The 23,485-nt window shown below is 42.4% G+C and overlaps 1 protein-coding gene across 2 annotated transcripts in view; it reads right to left on the bottom strand.

Annotated features, from left to right (window-relative positions):
* Positions 1-23,485, bottom strand: part of rai14 (retinoic acid induced 14) — a 69,501-nt gene that overhangs the window by 33,669 nt on the left and 12,347 nt on the right. For both annotated transcript variants that reach the window (XM_080742957.1, XM_080742958.1), the window contains exon 3: positions 4,037-4,167. In XM_080742957.1, the coding sequence (XP_080599083.1) occupies positions 4,037-4,167 (131 nt within the window). The remainder of the gene's footprint in view (positions 1-4,036; positions 4,168-23,485) is intronic.

Here is a 23,485-nt window from a genome sequence, read left to right as displayed (position 1 = left end):
ATGGCTCCATAGACTGTCTCCATAGACTTCCATGTAATTCATAGTGCACAGATCATGCAAGCCCATGCATAGATCATGCACCACGTGTGTGCATGCTGTTCACAGACGTAGCAGAACACCGCTCAAAAACGTACTTTTTCCACCTCTGACATCATGGAGGATGACTGACATCACAGACCAAAAACACATTAAGTCCATTTCCCGAAATGCAGCGCGAGATCACGTGACCGGGAAGTGTTGTCTCCCTTGTAGACATGCATGTTACGCTGCTGCAGAAAAGTGCATTTTTCTCCTCATCTAGCTTTTTCACCTTCATGTTCAAAACATGGCCTTTTCTACTGGCCGTTACAAAAGCACTGTGGCCCGCGATTGTTTAAAAACAGTCTTGAATGAAAGAAAACATTATCATGATAAACAGGACATACTTGGATTACATTTACTCAGATTACTTTTTGCCAGGAGGACCTCAAAGGTAGGTAAAATGGCGGGTTGCCATGGGCACCTGCCGATTAAATGTTGAATAATCCTGGGCACCCGCTGTGTTAATGTGAAGCCATAAATCACCCTTTCTTTGTTTGTCCATGACTTAATCAATGTGCTGTATGTGTAGATAAGACCATGACTATGCTAATGCCAATAGCAGGAGCATACAAGTTCAGATGAATCGCAAACTGTCTTCCTTCCACACAATATTGAGGAAGTTTAAATACATGTTTTTCCACAAGGTTAACAAGACATCCCCATTTTGAGCATGTCATTAAAAAGTCTCAGCAATTTAATATATAGACACTGCGTATGCCAGTGTTGTACAGCAGTAAAATCAGTTCAACAAGCTGATGTAGATCCGCTATTTTCGTTCTATGACGGAGTTAGGCTTAAGTGTATAATGACACCTCTTTTCCTGACTTAACACTTAAAAGGTGATTCCAGGGTGAACAACTCGTGACATTTTGTATGGATAGTTTGAGTATCTTTATATAAATGGTTATTTACGTGGTTATCTTTACTGCTTTTTATTCAAATGGACCAATGAAAAAAAAAGCTTAAAAAAGCAACCATGAAAGCTAGGCTGTAGTCTGCTGCTGCGATGAGCTCATGGTCTTGGTCTATAGAGGCCATTTCAGGACGGTAACACACACACACACACACACACACACACACACACACCCACACACACACACACACACACACACACACACACACACACACACACACACACACACACACACACACACACACACACACACACAGGCATATCTACACACTGATAAGATTTGGACTGCCTTAGCGTGAGAAGAATTTGGCTTCAGAGTTCAGACTAGTTGGTAAATGTCGGTAGTGTATTCTGTTGCTTAAGCTAACACAACCAAATCCATCATCCCATCTCTATCCTCCAGTTAAGTCTCATTTTGAATAATCCCACACACAGTCTTCACTTGTACTTCAATTGCCTATTATCTGAAGTGCTATACATATATTGATATTGCTACAGTATGCTGTGGACTGTGCTTGTGTATTAATTGCAACCTGCCAAGAGACTGCAGATTGAAATGAGCTGAAGCTAAATCTGGTACCATAAATCAAATGGCAACATTTGATGTAATATTGTACATGCACCGTACATGGTCCCTTGTATTGTAGGCTCACTGCTCACTGCCCGCAATGCGACCCAAGCGATGCGACACGAACGATGAAATCTCATTAAAATACATTTGTTTCAATGAGGACGTCCTGACCTACCGCGAACGACAACGTGTCATGGCCGCGACGTCGTCCACCCCTCCTATTTTCACAAGCCCTATTCAGACATTTCCCAAATTGCCAGGTTGCAAGTGGTTAATAGTAGGCACAACGTTTTTAAATCTGGAAACAGATTTCAACATTTCGGTGTTGTTCTGGCACCACATACAGGGGACCTATTTGCCTATTGGCTGTCGCGGCCCCCCAGACAATGGGGGGGGAAGGGGGGAAAAGAACTGCATTAGAGCCAATCGCAGGCGAGTTTAACGCTCCTCCAGACTATGGGTTACAAACGGCAACGGGAGCCAGTGATAAAAGACTCTGCAGCTGTAGATCGGCTATCATTCTTTGTGTTATGCAACCAAATGTTTATTATACAGAGAGAATCATACACCTTCATTGAAACGTAGTATGTACAGTAGGCCTGCAGCTGGCTAGCCTGCTTGTGATAAATAAAACAGAACAAGCCATGTGACTCTTTTTTTTTAACTTGAAAGTCGGGGGGACGAAGATGTGCTATTCTGTCCATATTGGCACTAAGCTAATGTAACGGCGACCATGGTTGGGGATATAATATGAGAAGTGTGGAAAACGTCATCAGACAAGGCAGAGGTAAGAAACACTCCCCCCTTCTTCATCAATTTGTACATTACTTGTCTTCATTCATTTCAAGTGTTAGCTAGCCGTTAGCAGCTAACGTGCTAACGTACAGATAAGAGTAGAGATTACAGATCGCTATGTCACTAATGACTGTAATGAGCCCTTGTGCTCGCATTATCGGCGGTGTGCCCACTCGTCTGTGGTTAAAATAAAAGATACAGTTTCGCTACTCACCAAAACAAAGACGGATTTAGAGAGTTGAAAGCCTACTTTACTTAGTGGGAACATTCAAAGCCCCCCACGTCACGTCTAAAATACACTTTTTATCCAGAGAAGATAATATTTCACCGGAAGGCAAAATCTGGTCAATGGACATTTCTATTGACAAGATCTGTAGAGGGCGGTGTGGAGTAACTAAAACCTCCGGTAAAAGTTTTTTTTTCTCTGGCCAAAAAGTGTATTTTAGACGTGGGGTGGGGGGATCTGAGGATTCCCACTAAGGAAAGTAGGCTTTCAACTCCTTAAATCCGTCTTTGTTTTGGTGAGTAGCGAAACTGTATATTTTATTTTTACTACGGATGAGAGGGTGCGCAGCCTTTCCTGCCTCGCAAGGGCTCATTGGTGACATAGCGTCAACTCATTATGGATCAGAGCTGGTTATGAATCAGCGCCCGTCGCCGTAGCGTAATAGTTTCAAAGTAGAAGGATACAAAAACAACTTTTTATGGACGACTTTGGGGTAAGTAAGTGATTTGAAGGAGGATATATATATTGATGAAATGAATAGTTTCAAAAACGCTGTGTTATTCTCCGCATGGAAGACAGGCTCATGTTTCTCTCCTCCTGTCCTGTTCTCGCAAAAAGTACTCAATTGTTTTACTTAAGTAAAAGTATCAATACTGCAATATAGAACTACTCTGTAAATGCAGTGGAGTAAAAGTACAATATTTGGATCCGAGATGTAGTGAAGTAAAAGTATTGGAAATTGGAAACACTCAAGTAAAGTACAAATACCTCAAGTGTACTTATAAGTACAGTACTTGAGTAAATGTACGTAGTTACTTTACACAATGTAAAACCAGAAAGGGCTAGTGTTTTCCACGCTTTTTTCCACCACTGGAAAAATTGCAGCGTTTTCTCTTCTCTTTCTTGTTAATTCCCTCAATAGAGTTTAAAACGACCAGTTCTACCGGAGCTAGCATTAGCCATTAGCCAAACTGTGGACAGTGGAGAGAGGAGGAAGAAAGCGTGTTGCCAGACTTATGGGAGAGAAACAAGCAAAGTGGTAATAGATCATAAAAAGTGCGCTCCCCTCCTTTACTGTATGGTGAATTGACAACGTAGTGTGTTTGTGTCAGCCGAGCCCAGGGACGGATTAACCCCCGTGAGGGCCGAGCCCAGGGACGGATTAACCCCCGCGAGGGGCCCCCCTAAAAAAGGGCCCCCCCTTTTCAAACTTTTTTTTTTTTCAAAAAAGTTTTTTTTTCAAACTTTTTTTACACTAACTTCAACACACCAATCCACCAGATTTTATATTGACTGTGTGTCAATTCTTGTTTCGTTCACAAGACCTTCGTTACAGAGGAATGGGGCGTTTTAGCAGTAAGCATGCTGTAAAAACTTAACGATGACACAATGTCTAGCAGAAGCACTGCTCTTGTTCTGTTGTTGTGATCACCTGGAGCAGGCTACTTACGCTGACTTGCCCTCGCTGTCCAGCTTGACGGAGCTGGCGCCCTTCTTGGCGAGCAGCGATGCCACCTTCTCCACCTCGCCATGCTCCACCGCAGCCAGCAGACGCTCGTCGTTCTTGTTCCACTCATGGGTCTAGGATGGGGGAGAGAGGAGGAGGAGAGAAGGAAGGAGGAGACACGTGAAGAGGAGAGAAGGAAGGAGAAATGAGAGGGGGAGAGAGGGGACAGAAATTAATGATGAGGATGACTTATGTACCAGGCAGTGATTCTCAAACTTTGAATTTCAAGGACCCCCACTTGACATGTTTTGTTTTTTCCTTTTCTTTTTGAACGGTGCTAACCGCTCCTACATCCGGCTTGTCTCTTTGTATATACAGTATGTACCCACACTTGGCTTGTTGGCCAAGCTTCGTGGGACACTAACACACAAAAAGCACCACTCACTCCAAAGTTCCAAACTGTGTGTGATTATTCTTTCTCTCAGCATTGGCAATCTACACTATGAAATCACTTACACTTTTTTACACTTTTGGAGTCACAGACCCATGAAGGTCAATTTGGTTCCTTACTTTAGTTGGTTCTCAGCGTGGGGGTCCTTGAGGGAGTTCCTGGGGGTCCTTGAACCCCACAATGAGAACCAGAGATCTACACATGGCCTAGTGAGAAATGTGACTCCTGTTACAAAGAAAACATTCTACATCAGCCCTAACCCACCCCAACTCATGATGATGAATATACATTCCTGCAAATGTAATGCTGTGTGCAGACATTCACTCACACATTAGACTAACCTCAAGGCAAATGGCTGAGATGCTCTGAATGTTAGTAATGCTCCCAAAAAGAAGAACATGTTATTTTGGCTCTGTTGTAGCAGCTCATGCAAAAACACTTGTGCACTTACGTGCAAGTGTGTGGCCACACACACAATCCCATACGCGCACATACACATGTACGTGACCGTCCAAGTGTGTGCATACAGACTTACATACATTCCTGTGCACACGCACGCACGCACGCACACACAGCTCTGTTTGCTGTATTGGCACACTGATACATATCCACATGCAGTCATTAGACTATTCAGTAACAAAAACAACAAACACATCTAAGCTTATAGACAAATGCACTGGACAGAACTGTACCCAAATGTAAATTGCACCGTGCGCGTGTTGGTGTGTGTGGGTGCATGCACACACCCACACAGAGCTAAGCTAACAGGGCCTAATTTATATTGCTGACAGCTTGTGCTGAGATAGAGAGTATTCAGCTATTGGAGTGTTTCAACCATGACCTCATAGAAAGGCAATCTCACAGTCTGAAAGCTCACTGCACAGCACCGTTTGAAAGTGCGCTAAACACAGCTCTTTACAGCAAAAATAGCCTTTTTCCACTAGCAAACAAAGCTTAACGCATCACAACTGGTAACCTTGTAGGTCACTGTTTCAAACAGGTTTTACTCAAATTGTTTAACATTTTCACCTATATTGAAGTGCCCAAAATAGGGATGCATGTTTGAAAGATGTTAAGGGAAAAAATAAAGAAAATTAAATATAGCAATTTGTCATGGGAACAGCGTTGTGTGAACGCCGCTATACGTCTTCTATCACACAGTGCAGCGAGGACAGGGAGGGAGTGGCCTGTAGCTAGAAGATCAAACAGGAAGTATGTCAATGACATCCAGGACTTGTTACTGCCGAGTGCTTACCAGCAAGAAACGGAGATGGAAAATGGCACGTGATGACACACACCTGGCTAGTGCTCAAAGTACTCCTTTCGTTGACAGCATAGTATCAGAACGACAACTTTCCCTGGCAAGCATATTAGTAAACTCAATCATGAGTGAAGCCAAGGTTTGATTTCTTAAAAGAAACTGAGGGGGGTACATTTTGTTAACCATTTAAGCCCTTAAGTCTATCCAAGCTTATCTGCTATTAGATGTTGATTGTTTTGGACAAATTTGCCCAAAATAGATTAACAAGGTCATTACGTCACTGGCTCATCGCCGTTTCACAGAAGTAATTTCTCTCTATGGAGAATAACATTAGGTCATCTTAAAATCGTCTCATATAAGCATTGTGGTCCAAAAATAAACAAACTGTCTCCGCGATATTGTCAGAGAGGTGTCTCTGTATCGCTTATGATAGTCAGTCTCTCATATTTGATACAGTCTGTTTCTGGTGAAAATGTAATTAATTCGGCGACAGTGACATTAGCGTTTTCTCACCATCAGTTGATTCTTCATATCCATATGAGTCAAACAGCGGAGATCATTTGTTTATGTTTGGAACACAGTTCTTATATGACGTGATAGGAAAAAAGTCTATGGGAATTCAGAATGGGACGTCATTTACACATCCTACCTGGTTCACGTCAACCAGGTAGAATGTGTAAATGACGTCAAACTTCGTTACTCTATACTAGCATGGGTATTCAACTGGCGGCCCGTGGGCCGCCTTTATGTTATATCCAAAATCTTTCTTTTTTTTTGGGGGGGGGGGGTTTGCAGGGAAAGTTATAGGTATGGTTTGTGCAATATGAAATGTAAGCTTACCTATTAATCACAGTAATCCTCAACCATATTCCATTATATTCAAGTGAAAAAAAATTATTTAAATTGTTAAATTGTGATATTGTCGAACACTATCAAACATATTGTCACTGTCGGGCAGAAACCTCGTAAGACTGTCGCACAAGACTAGTGAAAATAGCTGATCTACGAGCCCCGCCATGCCAGTTTTTTCTCACTATTTTAAATCATTTTTAAATTGATAAACGAACGGTTTCAGACATACAAGGTTTCCACCAGACAACAACGATAGCAGTCTACATTTCCCAAAAGGAGATGCATCATGTATTTAATTCAGTCTGACCAGAAGCATGCAGGGATAAAATCTATCCCCACCAGCGATAAGAAATGAATGACTAGAGGGTACAATCCCCCCTCCGCCACAACCCCCCAGGCCAGACCATCACCACCCTGTACCATTAGTCTGGACTTATTAGGATGCAGTACAGTATTAGATCTGACCCGATAGCCCACTGACCTACACGTGATGAGGGGAGCAAATTCTCCCTCCACTCCGCAAATAGCCATGTTGGCATACAGTACAGTAAGTGCTCAGTGCAGCAATATAAGCTGGCGAGCGTAGCAGTACATGATGGGTGTAAATAGCATCGGTGGCACACACCCAAAGGCTGTTGTTGCGATGCGTTTTGCACAGCTTGTGGAAAAAGCGCCCAGGCTATAAACATCCCCTCCAGCTGAGGTGAAAGGTCACAGGTCAACGGAGCCGCGCTGAAGTAAGAGCGGGTGAAAGGACTCAGGCTGACGTCACAGTGGTTCTGCAGAAGGGCTGCTGGGCAATTAGCCGAAGATACGAAGATATATCCATGTTTAGAACCAATAACCAACTTGATGTTGCTCATGGAGGATAATCGAATAATGGAGAAGCAGTTGTTTAATATACTGTATACATGTATTTTCTTTCATATATCAATATCAACAAAAAAATGATATAGATTTTTTTTATAGTAGACTAAATTGATTACCTGTAGTCTGATTAACCACTGATTAACCCTGTATAGTGGCAAAAAAAAGGAAATAGTGAAAGTAGCCAATCCACATAGCACACAATGCTGTTTCTTACTTTTTATAATTGTTATTTGTAATCGTTGTGATTAATTGTGATTATTTGAAGTCATATCACCCATTTCTGCAGTGGTGCTTTCCTTCAGAAATCAGAAAGTATGACTGATTTTCAACCTCATGCTGCATGCTGCAAGTTAAGCCGTCGGTATCATGACAAATGTGGCAAGTGTGGGAGACAAAAAATTAAGGGACCCATAAAAATGTGTTTGGGAATCAGTGCCCAAGGACAAATCTGGTGGTTGAGAAGTGGTTCTACAGGCTGAGAATATCACACACTGGGTTGTTTGGCAGGCCCTCAGACAGTAGTCTTACAGTATGACACCCCAGGATACGGACCTTGGGAAAACGCCATTTGAAACCACAAACGTGTGCATAGCAAACATACGTACATAGGTATGTATGCAGGCAGACATGGCACGTTGTATGCATGTATTTAAACTGAATTAGAAACAGCAAAGCAACTGCAGGTGCTCTCGCTCTGTGAGTGCGTGAGCGTGAGCGTGATGTGTGTGTGTGTGTGTGTGTGTGTGTGTGTGTGTGTGTGTGTGTGTGTGTGTGTGTGTGTGTGTGTGTGTGTGTGTCAGTGTGTGTGTGTGTGTGTGTGTGTGTCAGTGTGTGTGTGTGTGTGTGTGTGTGTGTGTGTGTGTACATATGTTGGGCCAGTGAAAGTGGAGCAGGGAGGTCAGACGCGAGGCTGTTAGTGTCCATCATAATGATTGGTACTCCAACATGACACACTGGGAAGTAGCCGCGCCGATAGATGGATAGGAAAGACTTTCCAAGCAGATAAGATTACACTCATCATTCCCAGCGAGCGCACTGGTTCTCAAACCTTTTCACCCTGATTGACTCAGGTCTAGGGATGCAGCTCGGATATGCAGCTCGGCAAATAAGAGGTGAATTGATCCCAGTGCATGACGGAGGACGATATCGCGATAAATTAAATGTCCATGATACGATTATCGTGAGTGTTTTTTTATCACGATAAACGATAATAGCGCTTATCGTCCCATCCCTACTCGGTTCAACTACTGTGGCAGTATGGGAACAGCTTTGATCGGCTGATTGGATACTTTATTAGCAAAGATTGTTAACGGTACAGGTAGTACAGTCAAAGGTTATGCAAAAAGGATAACACAAATGTTTCCATTGTGGTCCATTGTACTCAATTCTTCAGTCATACATAATGCAATACAATCCAAATTGGAATAAAACTCAGTAGAATCATATGGTATATTTACAGAGAAAGGAGGGGTGGGGGCGAGGGCACCAGAGGATTCTACTATCACGGTGTTCAAGGACCAGTAGCTGTTATTTACTGATAATGGTCATTATCCAGGAAGCATGAATGGCCCACCAAGTAGATTAAAACTATATTTCTTGTTCAAATTTGACAACAATCTGAGGTCTGAGTCGACTGTCGACGTCAGATGTTTCACAAGTCACATCACAGGGAATAAATCACTAGTGGAAATGGCATGTAGATGTTATCAGCTCCCTTTGGAGAATTTCCAACCCATGTCGTGCTCTTCTGTCAAGTCAGGAGTCGGACTGGGTCCAAATTTCCCTTCTTTCATTGTTTTTGTTTTTCTGGAAGTAGAACATTTCCCGGCATATGCTGGCAGACATCGGACATAGTTTCATTACACAATGTGACAGGTAGACTCAATTCAACTCATGGTCTGAATAGGTGGAAAGTCATGATTTGAGCTTTTTCACATCACAGTGTTGGGCTTGCTTTAGATATTATACTGTAGTAAAAAATAGTTTTGCATCGGCTACGACTTATTTGTTTTATTTAAATCACAGACAAAATCTTGCAGTGTATCCAAACACCATTAGAGCAGTGGTTCTCAAAGTGGGGTCTGGGGACTCCCAGGGGACCTTGAGGGGGTTCCAGGGGGTCCCCAGCAAAGGTAGCGTCACAATAATTGTAACCAGGTTATCCATTCATACATTGGCTATTCGAAAATAGCAGATCTACAATCTACCAGACCTGGAAAATGTTGAATAATTTAGCTTTTCTTTTTACACAAATCTTCTCTTCTGGGGGTCCCTGCCCCAAATATTTTCCAGATGGGGGTCCACGGCTAAATAAATATCAATCTGGGGGGTCCTTGATGTCACAAAAGAGTTTGAGAACTTAAATCCTGTCACACAGTGTGACAACGGACAAAACACTTTTTGATGCTGTGACCACAGAAAGCGTTTTGGACATCACGTCCAGAGCACTGCACTGCACTGAATGAGACACTCAATGTTTGACAGGTGTTGTCCTCTGCTTGGCAAAGTGCTCTTTGTCTTTGATGTCAAAAGCTTAACTATTATCTGCTCAAGGCACCCAGTGAGCCACGCTCAGCAAACGCTGGTTGCCAAGAGTGCTGAAAGGCAACGCTGGGAAGAGGAGCCGATGGCTGCCCCTTAACCAAGGGGCATACATACAACATTAGTGTAGGCTCTGTTGCAGCCTGACTGAGTCTTGGGTTCGATTCCCAAGCCAGACTCACTCCTGTTCCTGTCAACCTACACTGTTCTATTGAAATAAAGGCAGAAAACACCCAAAAATATCGACAAAAAGAATTGCATGGCAAAAAACACTGGCAGCTATTTAAAAAATCACACTCGTGTGAACTGAGCGGTGGTGTGTGTGTGTGTGTGTGTGTGTGTGTGTGTGTGTGTGTGTGTGTGTGTGTGCAACAGCGCCCCTCCCTTAACATGTGTGGTCAGAAAAGGTTACTGCAGGAGTGCAGGCTACGGACACGGAGACAGACAGACAGACAGACAGACAAACAGACAGACAGACAGACCCACACACACGGCCACGTATAGGAGCGTTGTGACCACCGCTCAAAAATTCACTTTCTGTGGACATGGCCCCTTAGACAAAGAACATCTCATCTTCTCAATCTTTTTTTTAATAATAAGAAAGAACCATTCGTACATTCATTACTGGGACTAAAGTGGGAATCTGGGAATCAAACAATGCTCTTGTCTTCTTAGACAAGACTAAAGCAAAAATAACCCTCGGTTACCACAGCTACAGTACAGAGAAATGACAGCAATGCATCGGTGCCCTATAGGTGCCCCTGTTTAATGGCCTGTGTGTTGATTATAGCCTGAACTAAACTGAAGGGCCATCTACGGTGTGACACTGGCCTGCATTGTAATGGACAGGTTTAAGTGGAGCGGAATGCACTGCTCTAGTTTCCACACACACACACACACACACACACACACACACACACACACACACACACACACACACACACACACACACACACACACACACACACACACACAGCTAGTGGCATCCTAGGAAGGCTGGTGCGATAATGGTGCTGACAGAGGTGGAATAATATCAGCGTCTGTTGTGTAGAGCCTGACAGAAAGTGGGCACAGAGAGTGTTTTCTGAGCCATTAATGCATCAATATCGTGTGCTTGTTACTGATAGCATGGACAGTTACATCCTCTAGATCAATGTTTCCCAAACAGTGGGCAAGCGATGTGTTGTGAGCTTGTAGATTTGTTATTTTCACTAGTTTGGGTCCCGGGCAAATGTCTAATTTGTCTTTTGTGTCTTTCTTGGGTTAATAGGTTTGGGAACAACTGCTCTAGACTAGATAATGTACTGGTTGAGAGAGTATTAAACCCCGAAAAGATATAACTAACTATTAGTTATATCTAACTATTTATTTCAGTTGTCCTCTCAAAAACAAACTCAAGAACCATTGTAAAGTCACTATGACCCATTAAACACCCAGACAAAGAGACATTCCCTCTGTGCTACAGCTTTTGGTCACATGTGTTCCAGACCTTGTTTTTGATAGCTATATCTACCCTCTTTCTCCAAAACATCATAAATACGACCAGGACCCGGGCAAGCTTCCTGGCAGGGTCAGCTCTCAATGCTAGCTTAGACCCAGTTTGAGCCACCAAACCACCATTTGATGAGGTTTGGCCTCTCAGACCCAAAACGTAGAATATCTTGGTATGGTGTTTTCGGAGATAGATTTCAGAGGGAAAAGCATGACTTATATTGGTGGATTTGGATTGGTGTTGTTTTAGCAAAATTATGAAAGACAAGATGTAAATTATCATTGGGTGATAAAAAAAAGAAAAAGTGTTGTTGATATGTAATGTTTGTTTTGCTCCCTATCTGGACTTGTGTATTTCTATGACCTTTAAAGGGTCAATGAATTTGGTGCACAGTATCATACATATACATATGAGGAACTATTTTGTGGACATTTGTTTCATATGAGATCTTTTTGTATGTATTTGTAAATAAATAAATAATTAGTAAAGTATATTAAAAAAAACTATTCCATGCTGTATTGATTTGGTACCATAGGAGAGATAACAGGCATATGTAGATCTTCTACTTCTACATTCTCTAATTGTGTAGACTAATTGTATTCAACTCTTGAAAGCGTAGAATGAAACCAAATGGACCCTTATTGGGACCACCTGGAACACCCTCAAGGACCACAGGTGGTCCCCGGACCACTGGTTGAGAACCACTGGCTTAGACCAGTGATTCCCAAGCTGTGGTAAGCGTACGACTGCGCAACATCTAGTTGGTAGCCGATTCAAATTTTGAACAATGATACAGAAGCGGCATTGCTCACTCCTCATGCACTGACGGAAGCATGAACTCGGTTCGGGGCCCTCCCCAGGTTGGCAAAGGTAAGTCGAGCCCTTTGTAAGCCTTCTGGTTGGTCCCTGACTGACCAACCAGCAGGCTCTATCTGCCTTGTCCCGCCCTGGTTCTGCCTTTTTTATGTTGAATTTGCAAAAACATCGTTTTTGGAGAAATAAAAACATTTAAAAACATGCTGAGTCACTATACTGCCACTGAGCAGCTCCATTTTACTGAAACCAAGTTTGGAATTAGAATTTAACACACAGAATAACTATATGAAGCAACTGAATTAGAATGGTAGTGGATGGAGTGTCCCACCGAATATCCCACCGAGACACTGCAACCAATGGGTGTGAAGAGGGACGGGACAATGGGCGGGACTTGAAAAAAGGTGAATTGGTACTGGGTTACCAAATCATGGGATAAAATATTTAGGTAAAAAAAAAAAGAATGCTGGTCCCTGATTGGCTACAGCGTAAACACAAACAGAGGACGCAACATATATACCGAACGCAGTACTTGTGCCCTCTGCTGGCACAAGTAATTACTTCCGCCAGCAGAGCTCACAAGTACTGCGTTCAGTGGCATCCCTGTCGGGTGTCTGTGTACGCCCGTAGCCAATCACAGACCAGCATAGGTGACGTCACCAACAGCCAATGAGTCAAAGAGAGAAATTCTTGGTGACGTCACCATCAACAGCCAATGAGAAGGCCATACATGGCCACAAGTGCACAAGGCGCAAGTTAGCACCTCGACAGAGTGCAGTCTAGTAGTTCTGGCTGTAAATAAGCCTCACAGTCAATTTAAGTAGTCAAAACCTTTCTAGCTTGCTGCATAGACCAAATGGAAGTTCAAATCTATAGATTCTAAAGATTTTAGAAATGACAAGCGGATCTTCTCCCGTTCAACATTTTCAGGAGGTGAAGTAAGTGTCTGTAACAGAATGTGTAGAGTTTGAAGTTTGGGAAGAGTCGCCGGGCTCAAGAGACTACCGACCAAGCTAACTACAGTTGTGCATAGTTGAGCTGTGTGGATCATCGCTTTTCGTTTTGCTTAAGTATGGCCTGACTGGTCAGTGCTGTCTGGTGTAGTGTGGGGATGATGGTTCGTCATCAGAATATCTAACTGATCGAAGCTCTTTTCAACCAGCGTGTCCAGCGTGTCCACTGTGGACATGCTGGTGCTTCTTCAGAGAACATAATGCACTGAAACCCTTGTCACACTGTTTACACACAAAGGGTTTATCTCCAGTGTGGACACGCTGGTGTGTCTTCAGAGAACCCCTTGTCACACTGTTTACAGATGAAGGGTTTTTGTTTTTCTTCACTGTGGATACGCTGGTGTCTCACCAGGTTACTGAACTGACTGAAACTCTTGTCACACTGTTTACAGATGAAGGGTTTTTCTCCACTGTGGATACGCTGGTGGCTCTTCAGATAACTTAACACACTGAAACCCTTGACGCACTGTTTACAAACAAAGGGTTTTTCTCCAGTGTGGACACGCTGGTGTGTCTTCAGAGAACCTAAATGACTGAAACCCTTGTCACAGTGTTTACAGATGAAGGGTTTTTCTCCAGTATGGACACGCTGGTGTGTCTTCAGGTTGGCTAACACACTGAAACCCTTCTCACACTGTTTACACACAAAGGGTTTTGCTCCAGTGTGGACACGCTGGTGTGTCTTCAGAGAACCTAACTCACTGAAACCCTTGTCGCACTGTTTACAGACATAGGGTTTTTCTCCACTGTGGACACGCTGGTGTGTCTTCAGAGAACCCAAATGACTGAAACCCTTGTCACACTGTCTACACACAAAGGGTTTTGCTCCAGTGTGGACACGCTGGTGTCTCATCAGGTTGCCTAACACACTGAAACCCTTGTCACACTGTTTACAGACAAAGGGTTTTTCTCCACTGTGGAGACGCTGGTGTATCTTCAGGTGACCTAGCTGATTGAAACTCTTGTCACACTGTTTGCACACAAAGGGTTTTTCTCCACTGTGGACACGCTGGTGATTCTTCAGAGATCCTAACACACTGAAACCCTTGTCACACTGTTTACACACAAAGGGTTTTTCTCCACTGTGGATACTCTGGTGTGTCTTCAGGTTAACTAGCTGACTGAAACTCTTGTCGCACTGTTTGCACACAAAGGGTTTTTCTCCACTGTGGACACGCTGGTGCTTCTTCAGGTCAATTAACCTACTGAAACTCTTGTCACACTGCTTACAGATGAAGGTTTTTTCTCCACTTCTCTTGAGCGTCAATACCTCAGTGAAACCCTTATCACATTTGAGGTTTTCTTTCCTGTGTAAGTCATCAAATGAGTCTTTACTTCTCACGGCTGAGTTGAAGTCCTCGCAAAATCTTGGTTGGTGTGTGTCTCCTTGTTTCTGTCTCATTACACAGCTGGAGATTGTCCGAGAGGAAGAAGAGGGCAGCTGTCCATTTGCTATCATTTGACAGTAGAGGTCGTTGTGGCTCAACTTCATGTGTTCATGGAGGAAGACCCGAGATGTGAAGACGTATGGGCATACAGAACAGGAGACCTGAGTCTTGGAAGATTGGTTCATGGTCATCGCTGCTGCTATTTGGACTTGGCGTTTCTTTGTCTCTTGCGGTCTGGAAAGATTATGTTTTAACATAGTCTCTGTCAATCTCTTTCTCCCCCTCTAGATGTCTATGTACCAATATTACTGCTTCTCTGACTCTCACAGCACAGCCCGTTTGTAAAAACCTTCTATTGGTCGTACTCAGACTAAATGTGTTGTTTAAAAACTGCTTCATGTCTTATTCAGGCCGACCAGAGCTCTGGTCTTATGTCACAAAAAACAAAAACCTTGACATCATTCCCAACAACACCGATTTGCAGACACAGTTGCGATTCACCCATCAGTGAATTTGGCGCTGTATGTTATTGGCGTTGTATGTTGTTGTTAGTACTGCGCTCAGTGATTTTGTATCCGGCGTGTCTGTCTGCGTTTACGCCGTAGCCAATCAGGGACCAGCATTCTTAGTGACATCATCATCAACAGCCAATGAGGGACAAGTATTCTTGGTGACGCCATCATCTACAACTGCAACCTGATACAAATAACAAGGGGCACTCTGCTGGCGCACAAGTAGGCCATACATGGCCACGAGTGCACAAGCCGCAAGTTGGCACCTCGACAGAGTGCAGTCTATGCCTATTTCCAGGGAACTGTTGGACAACAGCTAATTCATCCACAATGTGCTGTAAATCACTGTATATGAGCTCTAATGAAGCCCCTGGACAATATGTTCCAGCTTACTGTGAGCCTATAGTCTGGATTGGCAAGCTAACTGCATTGGCAGGCAGGCCGACTGAAAAGCATGAAGTTAACCAACATGTGTGCACCCATTAATAACGCTGTAATGGGTCCCTTGAGATAATAGGTATGAGGTGTTCACTTATTAAACTAGTAAGACGACTAACGTACTGTACAGAACAATTAAGCAATTCAATTTACAATTTAGGCATTTAGCAGACGCTCTTAACTCACTTAGCGCCGAGCGAGCCAGATTTCAATATGAATCTGCGCTTATAACGCCAGGAAATAGCTATATTGAATCCCCAAAATCACATTACATAAACAGGTACACGTGCCTGCAGATGCCACAAGATGACCACTAGAGTGAGCCATAGCCCATTGACTTTCCATGGTCCCATGTTAAGTCAGAATAAAAAACAAGGTTCATGACATAACAGGATGGTACAATGACATGCTCTCCATTGACATTCAATGGACAGGCCGCGGGCCGCCATTTGAGCTCAATACTGCTCAATTCGTGCTTGATCGTCTCAAACCACCATTGGTATGGGCATCGGAACGTATATAGATGCCACACAGAAAGTTTCCGAATCAAAATCCGACCTAGTGAAGCTACGTGAGGGTCGGATGGTTTGCATTGAGCCTAGCGGCTAACAGAGGCCTACGTAAACAGGAAGCTATGGCTTAAAGGTGACGTCATAATCGTATCCTTTTTTTTCACGGTTTTCATCTGTATGCTAGTCGAAGGTAAGCTAACCGTTCCGCTCCGTCTATCAACCCAAATTAAAAGCTTAAACAATGCTTTTATATAAAAGTCGCTCCGAGTCGCTCGGCACTAAACGCCATCATTAGTTAGTCGCCCCGAAAGTCGCTCGGCGCTAAGTGAGTTAATCCAGAGCGATTTACAATAAGCAAGGTAATACATCAACATCAATTCATCAAATGCATAGAAATAGTAATCTAAGAAGAAGAATGTAAGTAGACCAAGCACCTATTCAGTAAAAACTTTATTTAAAAACCTAGAAAATGCTATATAACTTACATGTATTGAGGGTAGGCAAGTGCTACGGTAAGTGCTATGGGCTAAGGTGAAGTCTGAAGAGGTGATTCTTCAGACCACGGCGGAAGCTAGGGAGTGAGTTTATTCCAGTTTGTGGGGCCAGGAGTGCGAATTGTCTAAGACCAGTGGATCGTTGTCCTGGAATTTCAATGGATATGTTCCCCTGCTGGTTTCTGAAGTGTAATTGCTTTTTTGGGCTTTCTTCCCAAATGTTTTAATTATTATTTAATAAACAATTAATTAACATTTTAGAAACAGTCGTTCTCATGTCATGGACCCCCCCTTCTGAAAAGTTCACGACTCGTCGCATCTCGTCTATTTTCAAATAGCCGATATATACAGTATATACATTAGTATGTTTAAATTGCTTCTTTTGGGCTTGTTTTCCTAGACCTGGATGCGTATTTCTCTCACAAAATCTGGCAACACTGATAAGTGTGTTTACAGTGGGATCGGGGTGTGGACAGACAGTAGTGTTTGTTTCTTCTCCGTCTCTGGCCTGACACTCATTAAGACACACAGAGAGCCTGCTGATAACACTAAGTGTTTCCTGTTTGCCCAGGCCAGAGTCTGCTGGGCAGAGGGACAGGGAAGCCAGTAGGGATGGGACCATATGAACATTTCATATCACGATTATTGTGACGATATTATTATTGCGATAATCAAAATCCATTATCATGGGGCAGAACATTTGATAGAGAGTGAAAAAGACTGTATCAAGTACGTATATTATAAGTACCTTTTACCAATTATAGAGGGTTTAAGACAAGTGGTACCAGATATGCAGCTCGGAAAATAAAAGGTGAATTGATCCCAGTGCTATCGACAGAGGACAATATCACAATAAATTAAATCTCCACGATACGATTATCATGAATATCTTTATCACGATAAATCACTTATCGTCCCATCCCTAGAAGGAAAGAGAGAAAACAGGTATTGAAATCTAGACAGTCAAAGACAGAACAGTGAGTGTGAGAGAGAGAGAGAGAGAGAGAGAGAGAGAGAGAGAGAGAGAGAGAGAGAGAGAGAGAGAGAGAGAGAGAGAGAGAGAGAGAGAGAGAGAAGATTTTCATTCATTTCCCCTCAGGCTTCAATTGTTTCCCTAAAACAACAAGAGAATTAAGAATATCAATCCTTGCCTTTTCAATTCATCTTGAAATCTTTGACTGTTAACTTTAGCGAGAGAGAGAAATGCTTTCGCTTTGGTGAAAGAGATGCGTCGCTTGCGCATTTTAACACGTTTCACGTTGGAAATTTGTCACACAACACTTTTCCACCCAAAGCTTTAGCGTCAAACAACTGCTAGCCTCACTGGTAGGTTTAACACTGATAACCAAAAAAACATTTTCTTGTTTACAGCTGTTTATAAATTATTCTTCCTCATATCATCTGCACCTTAACATATGATTCATTGTCTTACGTTATGTCCAATTGACTGTTAAGAAAAAGATGGCTGTCCTGATCGCTCCCTCAAACTCTCCCTCTCTTTGTCAATGAATCAGAACTCATACAACCAGCACTAAAAGCTATGAGCTAATTGTTGGGACATTCATAAAAGCGCGCCTTAATTTTCTTTTTCATACAGTACATATGGTTGCCCTGGAATGGTTCTCATTCCTCGGAACCTCCATTTCTCTGAAGGAAAAACAAACAAAGACCGGAAAGCAGTCATTCCTTCTGCTACATTCTGTATGTTTGTAGAGTTCAGCCACTTTCAAGGAGATGGAGATCAATAAGAAAACATTTATGTAAGAAACCCTGCTACATTTCCTGGGAAGAGACTAAATCACCCCTTAAGCTGCTTGACTAATTGGCCGTATTAAAGGCAGAATTTTAGAAGAACCAATAATAATATTGATGATCTGTTTGTTGGTTTGATTTGGGTGGCATGGAAGTTGGGAGGGAGTTGCTTTGTTGTTTGGTGACATGGGGTATGGATCGACTGCACAAATACTAAATGAGTACTAACTAAATACATTTCTTCTCTCTCCTGTTTACAGTACTTTCAATATTGTACAAAACGTTTAAGAAAGTGAGATTGTCTGTACTTAACTGTAAAAGATGTTATAACTGTGATAGTCTACAGCAAATGCTATAATTTTAACAGTGTAAAAATGGGCGGTATATTTAATTTTACTATGTACAGAAACTACTAGAGTACCGAATCTCCTCTTTGTCTGCTACTGAGGAGCAGCGGGATTAGCAAACTGACAAACATGTGAGTAGACAGATCACTAAAGAAACAGAGAATGGCAGACAAAAAGTAAACGATTGTGCATACTTTGTTGCACAAGGCCTGTACTGTAGCTGCACGAACAAGAAGTGCACCAAGGTGGTGCTAGTAGAACAGTGATTCTCAACCTTTTTCATTTGAGGGACCCCTGATTTGATATGCATTATGGCCACACTACCATTTAACATGATGTAGCCGAGGCAGCAGTGGCTCAGCGGCCGGTAGAGCGGCCGGATGGGAACCGGAAGGTTCCCAGTTCGATCCCAGGCTCCCCCAGAGCTAGTGTTGAAGTGTCCTTGAGCAAGACTCTGAAGTCTGAATCCCTAATTGCTCCCGATGTGCAGGTTGGTGCCTGCATGGTTTCCTCTGCCATGTGTGTGTGAATAGCTGAATGCAATGCACCATCTATGTAAAGCTCTTTGGATAAAAAACACTATATAGATTTACCATTTACCCTGTTGTTGTTGTTCATCACTGGGACCCTAATCTATAGTACACTGACTGTATACTGAGAGGTAATTTTTTACAATATAAGATCAATTCACCTTTTTCAATTCAATTTATAAACACTCTATAATTGGTAAAACGGACCTGGAAATAATGTACTTGATACAGTCTTGTTTTCACTCTCTACCAAATGTCTTTGCCAAAAAATAGCCGATCTACAAGCTCACAACTTGTGAGCTAGTAGATCGGCTATATAGATCGGCAATTTTTTGGCAAATGTTCTGCCGGATAATGGATGTTGGGGATATTTTGATTGTCGCGATAATATCGTAAATGAATCGTGACATGAAACTGTCATATCATCCCATCCCTAATGTCTGCTGTAATCAACTGATGCCCCAGTTCACATAAAATAGTTATACGCCGACATTACTCCCTTGTCTCCTCTAACACAAAGAAGAAAATGTTGTCAGTACCTCAGGGATTACCTGTGCAGATGAGAGATAATAAAACGATGTAAACACAGAGAGAGGCAAATTAGGTTATAGGTGGGCGGGAAAGACAAACAAATAACATCAGCACTGCTCATTATGAATGACAGAAAGAGGATATTGTGTATAGATAGAGGATATTGTACAGTATGTAGGGGAGAGGTGTGTGTGTGTGTGTGTGTGTGTGTGTGTGTGTGTGTGTGTGTGTGTGTGTGTGTGTGTGTGTGTGTGTGTGTGTGTGTGTGTGTGTGTGTGGCAGGGTGCCTTAGAGGCTTTGCCTGAAGACCAAGACTAGGCCAAGGGGGAATTCCCCTTCAGGCTAATGGCTGAGATGTTTGGCTCTAGTGTCCCTTCCCGCGCGGGAGACCTGGGTTCGAATTCCGGGGTGTTACGCGTGCGTGTATGTGTGTGCACCTGTGTCTGTTTTAAATAAAATCCTTGGTGTTAATTTAACTTAGAAGAGTGTACAAAAAAAATAACGCTTCCATTTTGTACACTCTTTCCGAGTTAAATTATCAGTGAGGGTTTTACATGCACAAATGAGCTACGTGTCTACTGTATTTGAGCTCTTTGATCAGTGACGGCTGCAAACTTCAAACCGCTTATCTACAACAAAGCAGATGCTCAAATGTCCCTAAACAATACATCCTTTCTCTGGAGACACAGCTGAAACTGCTTACTGCCCTCTCCAGTACAAACACACACATACTCACGCACACGCGCAAGCACAAACACACGCACGCACACACACACGCGACAACAACAGTTTAGTGGCCTCTGAAACTATAACCCAGAATAAGAGAGTGAGACTTTGGTAGACATGGCTGTTAAACAAAGAGCAGATGGTTGGTCTCACATTGGAGATGTTGAGACAGAACACTGCGACCACAGAACACTATGTTCGTCTATTTCACAATGCTGTCGTCCACGCAGGACTGCACAGGAAGCAATAACGAGTCTATAATTTAATCGTCACAAAATGTTGGGGACAGATCACAAGCCCGACCTCTCAATAGTCCGACTTAGGGTTAATGTTAGGATTAGGTTTAGGCATAGTTTTACTGAGGTTAGGGTTAGGGTTAGAGTTGAGGTTAGGTTTAGGTGGTCGGACCGAAGGGAGTTCAAACCAAGGACATGTTACCAAAATGTTAAGTTAACCACTTTAATCCCAGTGTCTCTATTTTAGGCATGCCATTTTTGTAGTTCTTTCATATTGCTTTTACCAGTTATAGAAGCTGAATAGCAGCTATTTTTGGACAACTTTGACATTGAAACCGTTTCCATTTTGAAAATAGGGGCTTGAGTGGTCAGCTACTGTAAACGTAAAAAGTTTCATGATCTAGATCTAGGCCATATTTCTAAACGTTTGCGGTCGTGCTGCGTTAACATTGAGGGATTAGCACAGTGCTTAATGATATTCTATCATTAGACCTTTTTCATGAACACTATATTCCTTTCAAACACAACTTTTCTTTTCTTGCATTTATGTATTTATTTGTTTGTTTATTGTTTTCCTTAAGAACATTCCACATGCTTCAGTGGGATTGGTGGAACAAAATACCAGCAAAGAATAAGAAGACTAAACAAAAATCAAACTCATACAAACCACGAGTCTTTACTGGGTAAGTACAGGGTACTTCCATCTGAAAACAGTTAACGACTCTTGGTTGCCTCAAGGTGCTTACTTCATTAAAGCTGGGGGATTTGTGTAAAAAGTCCATGATAAGTTGGTTGTGGTTGTTAGAAGGCCCCAGTAAAAATAGTCGTCACGCAACACTTCCTGCTGACACAAAAATAGCCTATCCTGCCCTATAAATAAACAGTGTTGGACTTGGAAAGCACCCAGACTCCAACACTTAACAGCTACTGAGAGAGTTAATGTACAGTAATAGGAAAAACACACATGTCACCTCTCCCTCAGTTATATTACAGTGCGCACATTCTGTAGAAATTAAAATGTAACTGAAAAAACACATATAGCCTGCACAAAATGTATAGGTGTACACACAGACTGGCAAACTTCACAAGGAAAAATGAGTTCCGTCACAAGCTCTTGTTACTACTTTTCATTGGTTATTTTAAGCACTAAATACAACCTGGCTTTCCTATTATGGCCCAGTCATTATTAGGCAGAAGTTACAAAAATACAGAAAATAAAATACAATGCATCGCGATGCGACACCGTGTGAGGTTGAGACACTATCATATACCGGTATATCACAGTTTCCCAAGCACTGCATGGGTCGGGACCCATTTGCGACATTTTTATGGATCCCTTACATTTGGTTTGGAATTATTATTATTTCAAAACATTTTCAAAAAACATTCCCCAAAAAGATTTTCATGAATAAAAATTAAAAAAATACAATGAATTCCATAAATTAGAAAACATTTTTAGGGGCTCACAACGCTGCATGAAGCGACACGTTGTGAGCTTGCAGATCTGTTATTTTCACTGGATTGGGTCCTGTAAAGGTTTGGGAACCACTGATATATATTGCATAACACATTTTGATTGATTCATGAAAAAAACACAAGATGAAATCGGAGATAGACTACAAGGTGTCTGCCCTGCTCTGGTTGACAAAACACAAGACATAAGAGATAGGCACCATTAGGTCCACTGAGCCACTTTAGAGGTACAACCGTAAACCTGACTTTCATTTTGGTTCGCTATACCACTGGGCTAAAATACAGGCTGAAATAACAAAACAGGGAAAACAAGACTAAAAGCACATCTGACAAATGCCTGGCAGCAAAAACTGTTCTCAGAAGTAAACTGAAAGATTGCCAGCTCAAAGCCAAACAGCCTCCTCTCATAAAGATCTTTAACTGAACTGGGCCTATATCTTTACCCTAAATACTCTGCAGAACCTAACTCACTTACAGAGAAAGGGGATATGAGGATTGGAGTGGGGACAGGGGACAGGAGACTGAACACTGCTGCAGGCATAAATGCTTAAAGGGGAACTCCACCACTTTTCAACCTATCTTCATATAATAGGTCCTCACTAATGTTCATGATAAAATATCACAATTTTTTTCTACTCAGTTTGGGTCTCATAGGAGAGCTGTGGGTGGGTCAAATCCTTCCTACCGGTGACATCATCAATGGGAAATGCAAGCTAATAGAAACTGCAGGCTTTCTATTCCTGAAAAAGTTGCAATGTTAAAGTGGAAGCCATTGTTCTTTTTTTCAAAAATATTATTATTATTTTTTGTCAAACGATGATGTCACCGGTAGGAAGGATTTGACAGCTCTCCTATGAGACCCAGACTGAATAGAATTTTTTTTTGCTATTTTATCATGAACATTAGTGAGGACCTATTATATGAAGACAGGTTGAAAAGTGGTGACCTTTAAGTGCCCTTGAGCAAGGGAAGCCTACCCTAAAGAGATGAGGTAGGGCTGCAGGCATACACTACCTCGTCTCTTTTCAAGGCCCTCCCGCATCTTGTAAATGCAACAAGATGTCATCATCTCTCCTCCCCAGCACCACGGTTCCTTTTCTATCCATTAAGATATAGTCTCTTCCTTATGTAACGCCCGGGATCTTAACCACTAGGCCGAAGCGATATCCTCTTGGACTGGGGGAGATATTAGACTTTTGAGGCCATCAAAGTCACTCTGC

The sequence above is a fragment of the Nannobrachium achirus genome (assembly GCF_963921795.1).
Source record: "Nannobrachium achirus genome assembly, chromosome: 15".
Lineage (NCBI taxonomy): Eukaryota > Metazoa > Chordata > Actinopteri > Myctophiformes > Myctophidae > Nannobrachium > Nannobrachium achirus.
Note: the sequence above shows the minus strand (reverse complement) of the source record. Positions and strands in the feature narration are given on the sequence as shown.